Raw genomic sequence first — 20,369 nt, forward strand, 5'->3', positions numbered from 1 at the left:
GTTAAGGTACTAGTAAGAGTTTTGTCAGAACTGACAAACTGATTTTCAATTGCCTTTAAAAAAAAATTTAACATGTTCATGCTCACTAATCACATTTCTAATGCTCTTTCACATACAGGACTTTATGAGTATTAGACTTAAATGATTGGTTTGCTCCCACCATGCATATTTATCAAAAACTTTTTGTGTGTCACCATCCTTAGGGGTAGGTGGTTTCACTTCCCAAAGTGCATAATCGAGATCCATATACCCAAAGAGTAAACATAAGGGAATCCTTCCAGTTAGAAAATTTATTATTTTCAAACACTGGAACATGTGGTGCACTATTAACTAAAAAAAAAACTACAAAATCAAGAAATAACTTTAATGCTATGAAATAAAATATTAAAACTTTATATAGTAAACTCCACCTTCCTATGGTTAGGGTTGCAAAATGCATGAATTTACTAATAAGATAAATAAATTTAATCAATATGACAAAAGTTACCTATTATCCTAAGGACATTAGGGCAATCTCACCACGTTAATAAATTTACTTTCTTATACTAACTAAATTATAAAATCAACTTCCCTATAAGGTCGGGTCATTGACTTCATGACTTAATTACAATTTTTAATCTCAATAACCATATTAGGGCACAAACTTTTAAATTGATTTGCTTTATTAGAATGTTGTGGCTACTCTAGAAATTTTAAATCAAATCACATGACATTTATATTGGCTTCCAAGATTGATTAGTGATTTAGGTGAAAAAACTTCAGGCCCAAAAACAACTCCAAATAGATTCAATATTACAAATCAAACATAGGCTAATAGGCTTGGCTCTGATACCAAGAATATCAAATGGAGTAACACTTTAAAAACATGAGCAGCGAAAGAAATTTGTACCTCCATTCATTATACTCAATTTTAAAACAACAACTTCAATCTCTAGAAAAAGAGAACTATAATGCTATGAAGTGTCTTCTAATCTTTACCTTAAACTCGATGAAATGGATTAATGGAATACACAAGTCCTTTTATAGGCAAGACTAAAGACCCTTCACATAACTCTTATAACTTTTGAGTTCTCTCATTAGTTTCATCCATCAAGGAACAAATATGAAGAGTTTGTAACTTTATCACTAATAAGACTATTAACTCATGCACTCATTGGATAAATAACCATCAAGTGCACTTAACATGGAATGTAAACAATCAGAACTACCGCTTAATGTGGTTAATGGAACCATAAAATAAAGGCGAAATGTGAATCACTTGAGGGAATATTTATAAAATAATATAAATATTTCTTATATGATTAAGGTCACCCCTTCCCTTTTCTATTGTATTTTTCCTTCGAGGAGGATTGAAGCCTCTTGCTTCTCACTCCTTTAATATAAATTTATCTCCTTTTAAAGGAACATGTATACTAAAAAGAAATGAAATAAAATATATGGAAAATTATTCTTACATATGTATACCAAGGGTGTACAGCTTATCAAGAAATTATTAAATATTACTATGTAACACTGGTATAGTATGTCAAATGAAAATTAATGGTACCTACCTAAATTAGTTAAAATATAGAGTGAAATTATATTGGTTTCAAATCTAGCATGTAAAGCAATACACATAATGTACCTAATATTTTCTACTAAGAAAATAAAACCTTACATCTAAAAAAGAGAAAAAACAAAAATAAAATAAAAAACCAAAAAACACAAACAAAAAAAAAAGAATTAAACGAAGCAAAAACAAAATCCAAACCCATCCTTTATGAAAGGTATGATTGCATCATCAATCTGAAGGCAGTCTCAAAATTTTTCTGTCAAGCAAATTCTATTTCATATTGCACCAAGCGACAATAAATCAAACACAATTAAGCTACCTCTCAACTGGTATACCAATCAGTAAGTTCCTTCTTATTTCTTTAAATAAATACCAATTATTTTTATAAAAAATAAATAATAATTATCATATATATAACCAAACACTAACTAGTTGGCATAAGTGTCATATCCTGTAAAACCTAATTATTTCTTCAGGCCGGTACTCCTGCAAACCCGGTCATAGGAAACAAACCAAAGCTTAGTAGTGCATAGTGCATACCATCACCTGTTCTAGTTAGGATTCTATACAGATATTATGCATACATATCCGCAAGCCAGAAAATCTGAAGACCCAAAACAAGGTCTTCGGTGGTTTTAACACGCTTTGTTATCTCATTACAAAACTAGCTATTATTTAGGCTAACGCGGCCAAGTAACACTATAACAACTACCTCTTCATGCTTCCTTTGATGTCAATCAAGCAGAGAAAGGCAGCCTGAAAAAGATTCAGAAACAAGCTGAGCAACCAACTTTATAATTGGAGAGATAGGTACTAGTTAAAGCCACGCATGGGCGTGCAGCAAATGGCATGCACGACTGATGAGCAGTTGGTTTAAAGGTGAACCGTGATTATGTATATAATGGAGGGTTGGCTTCAAATGCATGACAGATTCATCATCATGATCAGCTATTTTCCCCAAGATCAGTTTGTAAACCCTAATACATATATTAGGGTTTATGGAAATAGTAATTTTTGGGATAAAGATTATGCCAAGTTGTGCAGAGTTTGTAACCTATCTTGGGATACCCAAAGATTTTCTTTTCTTTTCTTTTTTGTTTTCCCATCCAGTATTTGGCATTTGTTCAGATATTGCGTGCCCATGTGACAAACAACATTATATATTTGCCACAAGTTTTACACTTGACAAATGAAGCTTAAGCACATGCTCAATCAATTGGAAATCTGGCTATATATGGTACACAGCGTTTTTAGGAATACAAGAAAGGATAATTGAGATAACATATCAGTTGGTAAATTCAATACGTCTCAGATTAAACATTGGGGTTCAAGGCTATCTAATAACTTAAAATAACACTTCGGTGTTTAAACGGAGAGTGATAGTGACAAGCCCATTATTTCAGTGAATTAATTCGGATGCCAAAGGGTATTGGGAAACGGCGTATAAAAAATGAAAAAATAAAAGGGAAAAAAAAAAAAGTTAAGCTCGATCCTTACCCAAGTTTGAGAGATGTATCAGAACTATCATCCTCAGGAGGAGGGCCACTATTGCAGCTGGAAACATTGGTGATAGAATCTGAAGACTGGCCTTCCTCATGGATCACGGTATCTGACTCTGTTGCAACTGGTTTTTTCCCTTTAGACATCTGGTCCAGCTGTTAATCCGAAAACAACACAGCACTTGACAAAATTTATTGTGTAGCTATAATGTAAACAATTATCGTTGAGTAACAAATATTTCTTACTTTATGCCTCAATTGTTTGTTCTCTTCCATCAACTGAGCTCCCTACATTATAAGGCAGATAAAAAAAATATTAGTAGAGCAATTTCACCTCCTTCTTCTCAACATTATATATATGGAACAGGAATATTGTAAATGGAGCTTATTTCTTTATAATGAACCTTTTTCTGAAGGTAATTGATCTCATTCAGAACTCGCTGGCTCTGAAACAAAAAGAAAGTTTGTGTTAAATATAGGCTAGATAAAGTCGATCTCTCTCCACTGAAGAAAGACCACAAATACAAACCTTTGTCTCGATCACACGGTTGAGTCCTCCTTCAAGTTTTTTCTCTAGTTGCAGCAGTTCCTCCATATTAAGCCCCTGTATATCCTCTCCTCTCATTTGCCTGTTTTGACGGAACTCTTATCTCAATCATATAAGTGTGTTTTGCCTGTTTAGACGGAAGTCTATTTCAATAATATGTGTGTGTGTGTGCACGCACGCATGCGAGTAATGTGTGTTGTGGAAAATTAGTTAATTAAGGAGGTAATATATCCAAACATCCATGCGTACCTTAATTGATGGGTCTTATCAGCAACTTCCTTACTAAGTCTCATATAGTTACAGTTCTCTAGCTGAAACATTTTAGGAATGTTTAGTATATAATTTTATAGTCTCTAATGCTTAAAATCTACCACTAAAACTGTATCGTAAAATTAAGATCAGAAAATTCTAATTGTTGTACCATATCGTTCATTACCTGTAGCTCGAGAGAGGGACGGTCATCCAATTTTTCAAGATTATTTGCATGTAATTTGTACCTTCCAAGTATACTGTTCATACTTCACAAAAGACAAGAGATGAGACAATTATTTCAAATATTCCTAGGCAAAATATTAAAGTCGATGCTCATTTTTATTTATTGAAGTAATCAAAATTCAGAAATTTCTATATATAAAAGAAAATAGACTGCAAACTAGAATTTCAAATGAAGCATCCCGATTATTTACGGACGAAGAATGTAACATCATATTTGATTTGTGAAATGGAATGTGGTGGAATGAAATAGAATAAAAGTTTGATGAACGAAAAACATGAAAAAATTCAAAAGCTTACAAATCTTTGTATATACTAGACCTTAATTATGAAACAAACTGAAATTCAAGGAGGCTATCTATGGATAAGTTCTCATAGGAAATTTGAAAATGAATAACATGAATTGGAAGAAGGGGGGCCTAGGTGCAAATGGTAAAGTTGTCGCTATGTAACCTGGAGGTCACGGGTTCGAGGCGTGGAAGCAACCTCTTTTAAAAATATAAGGTAAGATTGCACACTATAGACCTATCATCGTCCGCCCCTTCCCCAAACCCCACATATGCGAGAGTTTTGTGCACCAATTTGCTCTTAATATGAATTGGAACCAAGAGACATCACAAATGAGCTCTTAGGTTCTTCTGTAACAAGTTTGAAGAAGAAGCCACTCGAAGGCTACATGTATAAATATTTATATAATTGTACTAATTTACATGGTCTCACCTCCTTTCCAAATACCTCATCAGATGCATGCATAATAGATTACTTCCCACTCCATTTTTTTTAAAACCCGAGGACTCCAGCCACCATCTTACCACTTTGGATGGCACCAAACCCCGAGGGGTGAAAGCCGCCTTCCTATTGACGCACATTGATAATTCACCGGGGTAAACTCTCAAAGGGAAATCGAACCCGTAACTTTGGGATCATCAAAGTCATAAGTCGCCCTTACCACTTAGGCAATTAGACCAAATTCCTAACTATTTTAAGTCTGATACAAACATTTCAGTTGCGAAGTTTATTAAGAATCTTTGGGCTGAAATTCAAAGCGGATGGAGCTTACAAAATTATATGGAGTGCATCTGCTAAGGGGGGCAGTTCGATTACTGTTGGATGATCAAAGACTAGTTCCTTCTGCTAGCCTGGCCTGCCTCATTCGAAAAAACCTTGACCCCATTGTTGATGTTCGTTTAACTTGAACAAGCACACAATCAAACATGAAACAATCAACAACCACTAATGCAATCACTCGATGATGAAATATACTCAAGAAGCAATCAAACAATAATAAGAATCAAAAACACAACTATAACGCACAAGATTTATGTAGTTCGGCAATAGCCTACATTCACTGGAGCAACACTTCGATTTTCACTATGATCAAAGTCAAAGATACAATCTTTGGGTTACAATTTTATTTAAGTATGAACCCAATGCCTAAAAAAAAGTTATAGTAAACATAAACTACATCTATAGTGATCCTCCTAGAGGAAAATCCTCCAGTAATCTGCACTGCTGATAACCATCGATGGTTGCTGAGAAAATACTCTTCTGCGTACTGCCTGAAACCGTCAACAATTAGGGTCCAATTCGTCGATGGTTTGGCCTCAGTGCTACAACCTCTTCTCATGCAATTGTCCCTGATGCGAACCTCAATCGACACGCGTTGAGACCCAACAACCAATATTGAAATGCTTGCCCAAGAAAGCTAAAATTCAGATTTTTTGTAGGAAACTCCGACCCAACGTTTATGAATGAAACGCGAACCGAATGTATAAAGTAACAAACCCCGACCCAATGATTATAGATTAATCATGAACCGAAGGTATAAAATTTGAACGCCACAAGGAAGAATCCTTGATAAGTTCGCCAGTTCTCTAAAGAACTAAAGAAGAAACAAATCCTCACTTTTCTTGATTTCTATTCAATGATCAATTGCTCTTACAATGGTGAGATATATATAGCTAGCATGAGGGACAAGGATATTAAACACTAAACTATTCCCACACAAACATGGGAGACAAGGACATTAAATACATAGCAATTCCCACACAAACATGGGAGACAAGGACGTTAAATACATAGCAATTCCCACACAAACATGGGAGACAAGGACATTAAATATACCAACTTACTAGACACATTAATGACTCTCACAACTTACTAAAATCCCATGCAAGCTAAGTTGTCTTACAAATTACATATTAAATGTAAAGATAAAAGGTCAAAAGTCAAATCCCCTAATTGACTAGCACACAATTATTAATAAGGAGATTAAAGCCATTAAGCAAGATTAGCTCCATCACAAACTTGAATTAAGTTTAGTAAGTCTTCATCTTTCTTTGGGCCATGCTTGGAGTGCCCTATTTTTGAATAAGCTCAAATATCTTAAATCAGCCCGTGAAGTATTTCTTTGATTTTCTTGGATCTCGCTCTGATGATAGGCCCAACTGAAACATGTAATGGATCCTTCCATGGTGCTTATTGATTCTAATCAGTCCCTCGCTTCACGAAACTTTCTCTATTACATGTGATATGTTCTAAATATAATCCACATCCCCAACAATCTCCACCTTGAAAATCTAAAAGCACAACCGCTACTCCTCTTGGGCTTGTAGATTTGGGACCCGCCTCCCCTCTAACACCTGGAGACGTAAATCAAGTCCAAGCCCCGCTTGAACTTGATTGTGGTAATAGGAACTTCACCTAACTGAACACCAGCTCCTTAAATGATCCTTCAAACCATAATGCTACCTTGGCAGCCTTAGCCTCTGCCAAGAACTTCAATCCAGTTGTAACCAGCGCACCCTGAGATTGTACTCTGGACTTCCAACAATTGGGCCTCCCATAACGTACCCCGTTGCAAGCCTCCCATCATCCAAGTCCCCTATGTAATCTCCATCTGCAAACCTCACAACTGACGAAACCCTCTGTTGCCCGCTGATGTACCCAACTATACTAGCGTAGGAAACCTTTGACACAACCCAAATATCACCGTTCATCCTCGAGTACTGAGCGGTAGACTGTTTACTTAGATTCGCCAACGATGTACCGGTGACCGATTTAACACTAACCATGCTAAATCTCACCAACACCTGATCCCCAAAACTACCCTAACATAATTACAATCTCCATGTAGTTTTGTCCATTCAGCCTGTGACAACACCAATCTCCCTGCAGCTACAAAGTCACCCTGAGATAATCGCAATCTCCCTGTAACTTTAACCTTACGAATCTCCAACCCAAGAATACTCTTGGTAGCACCTAATACCTTTATGTCAATTTCCTTTCTCAACAGAGTCCCTAACTGATTTACCTCAGTCGAAACCTTTCCAACAATCGAGATGTAACTCACATAAAACTACAAAATACTTGTTCACTAGCAATCTATCTCCCTCTCCCTCTCTAGGAGTGCCACCAACCCCCACATCTAATTCTTATCTCCTCCACCATGGCACTTGTCCACCTACCCTTCTAATCATGCACTACCTCCTGAAAGGTAGTAGGATCCTCCCTGGTAGTAATGATTGCATAAGAAATCAGATCAAACCTGGTCAGTGGCCTGATAGTGCCTCTAAGCCCATTGTGATCCTGCTAGTCTCCTGAGTTTGAACTTCTTGCATTTATGCCAGAGTCTAAAACTTCACCTGCATCACAATCTCCTTTGTACTCCAATTTATCCTGTGATACTGCAAGTCTCCTAAGTTAGAATTGTCTGCACTCCTACCCTAAGTCTCCAACTCAACCTGTGCAACATACTCATTGCTGCTACCAGAAAGATGCATTGTCCAGATATAACACTAAGCCTAGATCCCACCTCACTATAAATGTGCATAGTTGGACCTCCAAAGTCTACCATATAACCAGTCCAAACCTCTTCTGCAACTCTCTCATCTAGTTATTCCTTTAGCGATCGATTAATCGAGAAACACGGTCATACTCGCCGACTTCATCAAGAAGTCCGTTGCAAGCCCTACAAACACCATGACGTGCTCACAAAACTTCTTGAACATCGGCGTACTCAGCAACAATATCTGACCTGAGGAACTCTCTCCCGATCTGGTACTCCACCTCAACCACAAGTTACACCTGGTAAATAACTTCAACTTGTGCTGCATGAGATACCCCCAGACCTTTCTTGAAAACCTCACGAAATATTCATATCCAACCTGTGATGCTGCCCTCACCGGTCCCCAAACATCCACACCAATGTAGTTAAGAATCCCACTATTTTTTGTGTGGTTACATTACACAAAACAGTATTCTTGACTTAGAACTCTCAACTATAGCTCCACCTACAACTGTGTTACCCTACAGTATATAGAGATTTCCTACTATCCTCTATCCCTTCATCACTGTTAATACGCCATCACTCACCATCATCGTCCCGTCTTTGGACTTGCTATACCTGTTACAATCCAAAGTACCCAATGATATCACGTTCTTCCGAAGATCAGGTAGACACCTTGCCCCACACAACGTCCTTACCACACCGTCATACATCTTGATCCTAGTATTTCCCATTTCGATAACTTAGTATACCGCACCATTTCTCATCAGAACGGAACCAAGACTCATCAATTTGTAAGTGGTGAACCAAGCTCTGTTGGATGTCATGTGAAAAGAATATCCCAAGTCTAGGATCCAAGAACCCGTGAGGCGTTCTGAACCTGATGAAACAATAAGCATCTCACCATCACTGCTCCCTGAGTCCCCTTCTTCCACTACATTCAAGGATTTTGACGAACCCTTTTGAACTTTTGTCTTTCCCTTCTCCCACTCCGGACATTCCAGTTTTATGTGCCTTAGTTTCCCGCACTGTAAACAGCGAACATTCTTCTTCCTCATGGACTGAGTTTTATTAACACTCGGTCTACTCCAAGATTTGCCTCTCCCATGATCCAGATTACCCTTTTGCCACGAGTCCTTCACCATGTGAACCCTCATTACTGACATTCTTCCTTTGATCGCAATGTCCTCCAACTCTAGGATTTCTTTCCTCCAAGTCAACATCATAACCAAATTCTCGTACGTCAGGGACGTAGGCAGAGAATTTAGCAACATTAAAGCTTTGTCCACCTCCTCGAACTTCACATCAACTAGCCCCAAATCACTAATGATCTAATTAAATGTGTTGATATACTGAGTTAAGTCCAAACCCTCCATCATCTTAAACCAATAAAGCTTTTACTTAAGATACAGCTTGTTCAAAATCGACTTGGACATGTATTAATACTCCTGTTTCAGCCAAACCGCCGTTGGCAAGTCTTCATCCATGACGTGATACAACACATCATCGGCCAGACATAACCTGTTCATGGAAACCGCCTTTTCTTCAAGCTCCTTCCAACTTGTGTGGTTCTTGTCATCCGGCTTCTTTCTATATAACGCCTTCACCATCCCTTGCTGCACTAGCAAGTCCTTCACCCTTCTTTGTCAAACCTCAAAATTACCAATTCCATCGAACTTGTTCACATTGAACTTAATCGAAGAGACACCAACCATTGTAGAACCAATAGCTCTTATATACCACTTGTTGATATTCGTTCAAGTTGAACATGCACAGCGGAAGCACACAATTAAATAAGAAACAATTAACAACCACTAATGCAATCACTTGATGATGAGATATACTCAAGAAACAATCAAACTATTAATAATTAAAGGAATCAAAAATACAACTACAACGCACAAGATTTACATGGTTCGACAATAGTCTATGTCCATGAGAGTAGCACTTTGATTTTCACTACGATCAATGTCAAAGCTACAATCTTTAAGTTACAATATTGTTTAAGTATGAACCCAATGCCTATAGAAGAGTTCTAGTAAACCTAAACTACATCTATAGTGATCCCCCCTTGGAGGAAAATCCTCTAGATAAGTCCAATCTACAAGCCCCCGATTTCAAATTACGTAATCTACGCCGATGGTAACCGTCAATGGTTTGGTGCTGAGAAAATACTCTCTTGCGTATTGCCTGAAACCATCAACGGTTAGGGCCCAATCCATTGACGGTTTGCCCTCAGTACTGCAGCCTCTTCTCATGCAATTGTTCCTCGCTTCACGTAACTTTCTCCAATACATGTGATCCGCTCTTAATATGAGCCACATCCCCAACACCCATGATGCCCCCTCACATCAGAGATCCAAGCTTTTATTCATAGTATCCTTCATTTACAGTGGTTAATGCCAAGGAGGGTTATAGCATTCCCCCGTAGCTAGCAGCCGAAAGGGTCGTTGATTGAAAGGTCAAAACCAAACCTAAAAGTTAACTCCCAAGCATAGATATATAGTCCGGGACATGTGGAAGGAGAATACTAACAATAGAATATTCCAAGATGAAGCACATAAGCTAGCTATATAACAGGATCAAACAAATTTTTGATAAAACATTTTTCTAAGTTCTTTCACTAAATAACTTTGAAATATAAAAGCATGGAATCCAAGATTTGAATCACAAAAATTGTAGAAAGTGAGATGCAAATTGGTTATGCAATTTTTGCATATATGCTAATACTCCTTGCGTTCCCTGCAATCAATGCCTCCAATTCCCTATCAAGGTGTTCCATATAAGCTATCTACATCTATATCTATGTACATACATCTATGTATGACCTAAAGACCATTGCCTGACTTTATCATTACTAATATGACTAATACCTAGAGCTTTCTTCAGTGGAGCAACCATAAGCTTGTAAATGAAGAGTTGCCTTCCAAGAAAATGCATGTAATAGCTTTTAAAGAGTTGTTTTCTAAGTAAATTTTTTTTTAAAAAAAATAACAATATTATTTTCATAGCACAATAATTTAACTAGCATCGTTGTAACCACAACATTTGAGCAATTAGAACCAACAAAAAAGCGTACGACCACCAATCATTCCAGCATAAGACAAACAAATACATGCATACTAAATTTTTTGTTGACATATTTCATAGTTGATGTTTGGGAAGCAGTACTGCATAATCGACACATATCGATGTCATCTCTTTTAATATATGTGATCATTGAAATCATTCATCCAATAGGCTTCTCATCATTTACAGAATTAATACTACTACTGAATACACAACAAAATTAATTGATGAATGTTTTCCCGAAGGATAAACTTTTCATGCATAAGTTTATAACTCTTATGGATTTCTTTCCCCAAGATACAACATTTTATTTAATAATTTGGACTACTTCAATACAAAAACCAATCAATTTGTAATATAGAAAAAGAACACAACATGCTATTGAATTTATGAACTATTATCTTTGAGTGGGTTCAATTACATGAAAGGCCTTAAAATTATAAGATCTATTAAAACAATCCAAAATCCCTCTTGAGAATTTAAGTTCGGGCAAGTGCCCATGTCTACATTTGTTTCCATAACAATCCAAGTGACAAGTATCTAAACTGGTCGGTTTAATGGTGCGTATAACTTCTCCATATGCTAAAGACACCCTATATATCTATATACAATGTGAAATATTGGCATGAGTACACTCTATGAGGCTTCTTAGAACAACTTAACCATATGATTGAGTTTCAAAATATTCATGTCTTAAGCTTCCTCATGTAGAGGAATAAAGTATTGTGTAAGATGTTGGCATGAGTACTCTATATGAGGCCTCTTGGCATAACTTAACCATATGATTGAGTTTCGAAACATTCATGTCTTAAGCATTCTCATGTAGAGGAGGAACAAAGTAGAGTTGCTAGTAATACATTATAGAGATAACTCCTTAGATTTTGCACAAGCAAGCATTGATCATCAGCCATGTTCTTGACACAAATCTATTATCTCTAAATCTCTAGAGAAAAAAAAGTGTTAACATTTTTCAACTATTATTGATATTGCTAACCTTAACACTCCAAACAATTGTATTGTGCTTGTGGTTCTTTTGATGTTCATCTTCCCTATATTCCTCACATTCCTATTTTTTTTACCAAAAAGTGTTCATTAAAGATAACAATATCTACAAAAAAGCAGAATAAGGCATACTCTTTTGGGAAAAAGAAAACATTAATGAAGAAATTACAAATCAAATTGACAAACTCCCAATCTTGATGAATTTGAAAACAACACCTATTTAAAAACAAGAAAATGACCAAGAAATGGACCCTATCCTATAGCAAAGGTTCCCTATAAAGGTACGTGCATAATGCATTCTTTTCTATCCAAATTCCCGAGAAACTGCAAAGATCCTACAAATCCACAAATACAAACCATATCTACTCTTCCTAAAGCTTGTAAATGAGATATTTTCACTAAACCACTACAAAAAAAAAAAAAAAAAGAAGACTTTCAGTAACAGTATAAAACCGTCACTAATAATAGAAAACAATCACTATTAACTATTAGTGACAACTTAGTGACGCTTACAAATTGGTGACTATAATGGTCGTCGCAACTCACTATTAGTGACGATTTCCAAAACCGTCACTAATAATGGAGTATTAGTGACAGAGGCGGACCGTCACTAAAAGTGTAATACCATTACTATAACTTACACTAATTTTGGACTAAAAATCATCACTAAAAACCTACTATTAATGACGGTTACTATTGTCTAACTTTAGGTGACGGTTTTAGAAACCGCCACAATTGTCTAACTTGTAGCGTCAGTTCTAAAACTGTCACTATTGGCCCACATTTAGTGACGGTTCTAGAGTTGTCACTAGTGACAGACTTTTAGTGACAGCTTAAGAGCCGTCACTTTCCAATAATTTAATTTTTTTTTTTTTTTTTAAATCAAGTATTCCTATGAGAATCCTGTAATTAAATTTCATCACACATCATATTGAACCATAATTATAGATTAATTGTTGTAATTGTTAAGAAAATGAAAATATATATACATAAAAAATGTTAGAATGTACATACGTATCATATACATAGTCTTTTCACATAATAAAAAATACAGTCTCCATTAGTTATTAATGATCAATTATTAGTAACAGTGGTTTTTTTTCGTCACTAATGTCCTATGTATTAGTGACGAATAGTCTTTTCGTCACTAATAATGTAGTATTAGTGACGATTTTTCGTTCATCACTAAAAAGGACATTTTTTTTGTAGTGAACCTAGACAAACCAAGTTTCGCCATATAAATCAACAAACTCTAATCTCCCAAAAGAAGGAGCATTTCAAAAGGGGAAAAAAAAAAAAGAAAAAAAAAAAGAAGATGAGATGTAGGTTCTAAGCTATCCAAACACATGATAAAACATTTGGAGATAACGCTTTCAAAGGCCCCCTACTCTACAACAGATTATTGATGTTAATTCTATTAATAGCAACCATCTAAATGAAAGCATTTATCTTGAGTGGAATTTTAGCTTCCTCAATATTATGGCAAAGATAAAAGGACATAAAAGTTTTCATCAAATGATCAAGAGAAGATTTTAAAAAATAGACTCCTCAAGAATCCTCCCATTTGAGAGATGACATCCTTCCAACAACAACATAAAATCACTTGCTTCTAAAATGATTATAATATAATAAGAAAATTGATATTGATATTGATATTGAAATATATATATATATATATATATATATATGTATGTGTGTGTGTGTGTGTGTGTATTTATGTACGTACGTATGTATGTACGTACGTACGTACATACGTATGTATGTATGTATGTATGTATCCTCTTCTAACCCCTAAAAAAAGTGATAGATTTGTCCCCCCCCCCCCCCTTTGGAATTAAAACCCCATGCTTTCTTACTATTTGTTTGAGATTATTACACTCACACTCTAGTCCTACCATATTCCCTGGTAAAGGTATACAAGATAAAAGAAAATAAATGCCCAAGGTTATAAAAGAGTAAATTTTGGGAGACATCTGCATTCAATCTTACAAATACAAACTTTGGGGTAAAAGACACTAACCTCCACTGAAATTTGGTAAAAAGATAATGATCTCTCTTGAGATTTCAAAAAACCCAAAGATCTCCCCTAAGGTTTAAAAAATTCCACAAATTTCCTTTGAAATTTACCAAAAAGACATTAACATCCTCTTGTATTTTGCACAAAGAAGAGTTTTTAGAGGTATAACTGCCCCTAAAATCAAATGTAAGGGGAGATTCATATGTAAGTTTTGCGACCTCAAAGAAGACCCCTGAGATTTTTAAAATCTTACGGGAAGTTAATGTCTTTTTATCAAATCTAAAGGGAAGTAAGTATCTTTTTCTCTAAATTCTAATATTATTATCTTCATAGCATTATATTTTTCCACTTCAATCAGATGTTACAAAGGCAATAATGTTTCATTCCTCTTTCCCAGATGATGCAGTACCTCAACCAAGCCCAAGAAACAAGCAAATGAATTTTAAAAAGAGTTTTAGATGTATAAACGCCTTTTATTATTATATACACATAAACAGCAATGAATTCTACTCATGATTTAAAAAGAGTTTTAGATGTATAAACACCTTTTATTACTCGAGAATTTATATTTCCTTCTTATAAAGAAATTTTTACATCATTAACAAAAACAAAAACAAAAATTTATCAATCAATGAACAAGGATAAATATACAAAAGAAAAGTTTGCAATTTAAAAAGTGAAAGCCATTCTATATTTATATATAGAAAGAACATAATAAAAATGACTAATTATACACTATTAAAAATTAGAATTAGACAATGTCCACCTAACATAGAGACAAAATGACTTAGACGTAACAAAAAACTTTCATCATGTCAAACTAGACTTCGGATATGTCTGTGTCATCATTAGTTTTTCCAAAAAAAACATTTTTGGCAGTGTCAGGCAGATATTACCATTAAGATACTTCTCTATGATGGCGTGCAATGCAAAACAACTACACTTTTGGCTATGTCTATATATTTGTTGTTACAATACCTATTTTTGGTAATGTATTTGGCAATGTTAGAGCTTTGACATGGCCAAAATAGGATTTGACAACATTAAGAAATATGTATTGAAAATCTTGACTTTTTAAGACTTTGTTTGGGCGTCAAACATCCAATTTCTAGTTCGCAAAAATTGAAAGAAAAATTTTAACTTTATAAGGTGTTGCCAAATTTTAACTTTCTTAGACTTTATTACAGCTCCAATCATTAGTGCAACAATTGTAAGATTGTGCGTACAATCATATGTAGAACTTCTTACTTCTCACATGCATGCACACAAAGAGAGTAATTACAGTTGAGTAGGGTGATCCTTACTTTTAAAGAAAAAGATCCCTCTCAAAGTCCCTAATTGTGGAACCCTCGATAGGGAGGTGGCAAGTGGCGACAAATGTTTGGAGTTATTACAAAGGTTGAAGGGGGATGGCAAAATTGCACAAGGGAAAGGTTTCGGTGACCCTAAGGTATTAAGTTCGACTCCCCATTCGTGGTATGCCTAGTGAATTACTATATATACATCAATGGATGGACGAAAATATTTTCATCCCCTAGTTTGGTGCCACCTAGGTGGGTCCGAAAAGCTTGCCCAAGTTGAAATTTCAGATCATCAAAAAAAAAATTGCACAAGGGGAAAGTAAGGGAGGGCAGCGGCTACTGCACTCACACGTTCAACAATGTCTGCACATTAACATTGCCAAAAAGACAAGTTTTACCAATGGTTCCATTTAGACAATGCCAAATTAGTAGTCTTACATTTACTATTCAAACATCACACTTAAACTTATATTAATGGACATAATTGTAAACCATACACAGTGTATAAGCACAAAAAAATCGAGATAAGTCCAAGAGTGATATTTAGGAGATTAGTATTTCTAATACCCAAAACTTTTTTTAGTGGAATATACAATAGTTGTTTGAAGAATGATTGAGAGGATATTATTACAAAATCATTTGCATGCCTAGATATTTTAGTCATGTGATATTTATGATCAAATAATCCCTTAATTCCATGTGTGTGCTGCGATGTGTGTGTGTGAGTATGTGTGTGTGTGTGCGTGGGTGTGTGTGTGTGTGTGTGTGAGAGAGAGAGAGAGAGAGAGAGAGCAAGTATGACTTCTTGTTCATCAAGCATGCCCACTCCAAGCTGGTCCGCTATATGTGGCTGCCAAAATACTTTTATGCGTTTCAATTGGAAAGCTACCATATAAGGACATCTTGAGTTAAATGATTGAAAAATCTGCATAGCCAACAAGTGGGCAGAAACAAACTGCTAATAACATGCTTCATCATGGTCAATTAATATTTCAAATTTTTAACGTATACATATTTAAATATATACATATATACTCACTTTTATACATACGTTCATATATACATACATACATACATATGTATGTGTGTCCAAGTAAAAGCGCATAGTATGCATAACCTATTGGTTGGCAGTGATGAATGATCTGCATTGCCATGCAGCCAAAAACAAATAAAAAACCTAACTAAGAACATGTTCTTAACATGTTTGATTAACAGTTCAGATACTTCTTTTATGGGTAAGTATATAGGGTTGATTATTCATAATCACTTAGCAATAGCAGTAATTATTAACTGGGTCTTATCCGTTAACTCATACAATCTTCAATTACATGTCTCTCTCTCTCTTAGAAACAAAATTCCCCTAGCAGACATCCCAATGATTAAAGACTGATACACTTATCTTGGAGTTTTTATGTTCAAATCTTGGAAGGAGTGGAAAGGGATGAGGGATGAGAGATCATATATTATTGTGCCTGCAATTCAAATTCAATGTAAACCTCTAATTGAACCAACCAAAAGAAAAAGGAAAGAAACTAATAAAAAGGCCCAAAATTCAGTCAAACCTAGCATTGGAATGCAAGCATAATGCATCCGTATGATAAGAAATCCATTGACTATAGATCATGAGGGTCCATATGGGACTTAGCTCCTTCTTTGTATATTCTGGGGCATTTGAAAGAAAATTAAAGAATGGAAGAGCCTTGGAAGGGAATGAAGGATAACTATGAGAGTTTAAAGAATGTCATTTTTCATACAGGTTTATTTATGTGGGGAGCTCTGGAAATTTTACACCCAAATCTTCCAAGTTCCATCTTAGATAGAATTTTTTAATCCTTATCCGTTTTGTTTGTCCTCTCCTGTTTTATTGTATTCAGGCTGGCATGCTCCCTGCTTGGCCTGTGTCTCATTTTGATTTTGAATATGAAACCCTTTGCTGTAAAATGGGATACTGAGTGCATCGAGTTACCTATTGTTATCGGTCTGAGGAGGGCATGTTGTACAAAGTCTTTGGTGCTTCCACACTTAATTAAAGCAACTATTTCCATAACTTAAATTAACATCTGGCAATTAGATAAATGTTGGATGTAGCAAAACAATAGTAAATAAATGGCAGAATTATTAGATTGCAAAATTAGGGAACTCTTTATTGAAGACTTGACATGTTATATTCTCTATGTTAAAAGACAGCAAAATGCATAGACACACAGATCCCTCCACATTTCCATGGAGTTGTTGAAGATAGGATTAGTAAAAAGTTTCCAAACGCTCAAGACACCCTGGAGACCGTGTCTACTACACCTGACATGAAAGAGTACTACAACCAAACCCAAGAATATGTTTTCACTGTGGGCACATATGAGAGACAGGGAGAGAGAGATTTTAAGGAGTTTGTGACGCTAGCATACTTCAATAGTATGTTAACAGGATTCTCTCTCTCTCTCTCTCTCTCTCTGCGCATTTATTGTTCATATAAAAAAATATATATCTTCCGGAAAAAAGAAACAAAATATAAATGATGATGTCATCAAACAAGAAAGCGTCAGCAAGCTTGCTGTTTACCCATTCATCCATCAATAAGAAGAAGAAGAAGAAGAAGAAGAAGAGAGGAAAGAAAAAGAAATGATATATATATATATATATATGTATGTATGTATGTATGTATATATATATATATGTATGTATTTATAAATGAAGAAAAGAAAAGAAAAGAAGAGAGAATATGTCTATATATACCTAGAGTTGGAGAACTCAAAGAGCTTGCCGGTAGAGGAGAAGATGATGAGGGCGACCTCAGCATCGCACAGAACAGACAGCTCCTCAGCTTTCTTGAATAGCCCTCGTCTCCTCTTCGAGAACGTCACCTGCCTCGCCGTCACGTTGTCTATCTTCTTTATTTTTATCTTCTCCCTCGCCATTTAATTTCTCCTCTCGCTATTAATTTACCATAAAAACAAATACCAATCAATCAATTCCCACTTCTCAAGAACTAAGAACCAAAAAACAGTTTTTTTAAAAAAAATCCCAACACATTTAGTTTAAGTTCTTTAATTTATTTTTATTAAAAAGAAAAAAGAAGAAGAAGAAGAAAAAGAAGAAGAGAAAAAGGATGGGGTTGTTGCTAATTTTGGAAAAGAAAACAAGTAGGCAGAAACCCTAGGCTTTCAGATCCAGGTGAAGAAACCCAGAAAAGAACCCACCAATAATTGCTCGTTAACATGCAAACCCCACATGCTGTACATCTTCTATTGGTGGCCTCTTCTTGGTTTTCCTCCCTTCTTTATTATTATATCTTCTTGGTTCAGAAGAAGAAGACGTTTGTAGCTAGCTAGTGTTAATTAGCTTCTGATATTCATCAACAGCAAGAGAGAGAGAGAGAGAGAGAGAGACAGAGACAGAGAGAGAGACAGAGCACCTGCCGCCTGCCGCGTGGTTCAAGAACGTAAAGAGGCTTCAAAACCAGAATAGAGAACAGAACTGAACAGAAGAGGGAAGGCAAGAAAAGGGACTGTTGCCTTTTATAGCAAACTACCATACAATACCATTGTTTGCCTCAAAAAGGTGAAATAGAAGTAGATGAGACTGAAGGAGAGTGGGAATTGTTTCCTTTATATAGTAGTATTTATTTCAACCAAACATAATAACTTTTTTTTATCTGAACCCATATATATATATTACATTTAATATTGACGTAATATAAATATGTGGAGGGATGGTTTTCGTACAAGTAGCCATGGCGCTCCGCTTCCATAGCTATACTGGCTCTACGTGTACCCCCTGCCACAGTGCCACAATTCACCTTCTTCACCTCCTCATTTCTCGCGTCAAATCCATCTATATCATTTTATTTTTCCCTTTAAATTTTTTTTTATATTTTTAAATTATCCATCTTTTTTTCGTTACTATAAAATAAGTAGTTTAAAGTCCATTTGGTATCGTTAATATTTTTTATTTTTAATTTCTATTTTTTCAAAAAAAAATAAATTATAAAAATGTGTTTATTTCTTTATCAAATTTTTATTTCTTTTACCAATTTTTAACTATTTATTAAAAAATTATAACCAAATTTTATAATTTTCAATTGTTTTAACAATTTTTTGTCAGAATTATCAGGAATTTTAATATTTAAAATTAATTTTTTTGAATTAAATTATTTACTGTATGCACTTAAATTAAAATCAAAATTAAACAACCATATGAATTTAAATATAATTTAAAAAAATATACAAAATTTTTTTTAAATAATAATAAAGTTAATTACAAAATGTTTTTACTATTTTTTAATTGTCATGTCCAATAAAATTTTTATTGTAAAGTAAATTTCAAAAGTAGAACAATTAAGTAAAATAATTATAATAAATTTTATTTTTATTATAGTAATTTTTAATGTGTGTTATATATAGTTTTATTTTAACAAATATTTTGATTTAAAGATGAAAATGAGCATTTTTATTTAAGTTTTTAATTTTTATTAATTTTATAAATGTTAACCAAACTATTTTCTATTTTCTATTTTCTAGTTTTTTGTTTCTATTTCTACTTTTTGGTTTTCATTTTTAATTTTCATTTCTCTAATTTTTGAAAGTGATACCAAACAATCCCTTACTTTACCAGGATTTGTGGAGCACCCCCCCCCCCCCCTTTCACTCTATCCCAAAAATGATAGGGCTAGAATTTTATTTTCTTTTTCTTTTGCAAAGAATAAAGTGGGTTTATTAATTGAAAAAAAAATGCAAGTATTTTAGGAGAAATCCAAGATTGAAGATCTTAGAAGAGTGGAAAGGAATAAGGAATAGAAATTCGGTTAGCTCACATTGTGTATCCACTTTAAAAAAAAAAAATAACGGTCTTAGTGACGATTTTGATGGGTGGAGAGGAACACTCAGTCACTGGATGTGACTGAAACTCAGTGAGGATAAATACCAAACAAGTATATTTCAATCTGAAAAATAATACAGAGGAATTCAAACAACAAAATCTCTCGCTCACTCACTGGTTTTACACTCTCAACACACCACACATTTACAATGCACACACACTCACCTATTTATAGCAATTACAGAAAATAGATAATCAACAATAGTGGCTAGTTTGGTAAGGTTGGTG

At 34.8% G+C, this 20,369-nt stretch overlaps 1 protein-coding gene across 2 annotated transcripts; it reads right to left on the reverse strand.

The window, feature by feature from the left end:
- Positions 1-1,931: 1,931 nt before the first annotated feature.
- Positions 1,932-18,857, reverse strand: LOC131162282 (MADS-box protein AGL24-like). 2 transcript variants are annotated; one of them, XM_058118591.1, is made up of 9 exons: positions 18,679-18,857; positions 18,000-18,197; positions 4,035-4,116; positions 3,848-3,909; positions 3,581-3,680; positions 3,456-3,497; positions 3,298-3,339; positions 3,050-3,207; positions 1,932-2,308 (listed from the first exon to the last, which is right to left on the reverse strand). In XM_058118591.1, the coding sequence occupies exons 2-9, from the start codon at positions 18,179-18,181 to the stop codon at positions 2,290-2,292; spliced, it is 687 nt and encodes a 228-aa protein (XP_057974574.1). In that variant the 5' UTR covers positions 18,182-18,197; positions 18,679-18,857; the 3' UTR covers positions 1,932-2,289. The 2 variants fall into 2 exon arrangements, with proteins under 2 accessions (XP_057974574.1, XP_057974575.1); XM_058118592.1 differs by having other exon boundaries at positions 4,035-4,107; positions 18,679-18,847.
- Between the last annotated feature and the right edge of the window lie 1,512 nt (positions 18,858-20,369).

This window comes from Malania oleifera, chromosome 8 (assembly GCF_029873635.1).
Source record: "Malania oleifera isolate guangnan ecotype guangnan chromosome 8, ASM2987363v1, whole genome shotgun sequence".
Taxonomy (NCBI): domain Eukaryota; kingdom Viridiplantae; phylum Streptophyta; class Magnoliopsida; order Santalales; family Ximeniaceae; genus Malania; species Malania oleifera.

Excerpts from the sequence above, each read along its gene's own strand:
- LOC131162282 (XM_058118591.1), bottom strand. The coding sequence starts at position 18,181 with ATGGCGAGGGAGAAGATAAAAATAAAGAAGATAGACAACGTGACGGCG. Across the intron at positions 3,681-3,847 it reads GATAAGACCCATCAATTAAG|GCAAATGAGAGGAGAGGATA; the intron begins GTACGCATGGAT and ends CCGTCAAAACAG. Across the intron at positions 3,340-3,455 it reads TCAATTACCTTCAGAAAAAG|GGAGCTCAGTTGATGGAAGA; the intron begins GTTCATTATAAA and ends CTTATAATGTAG.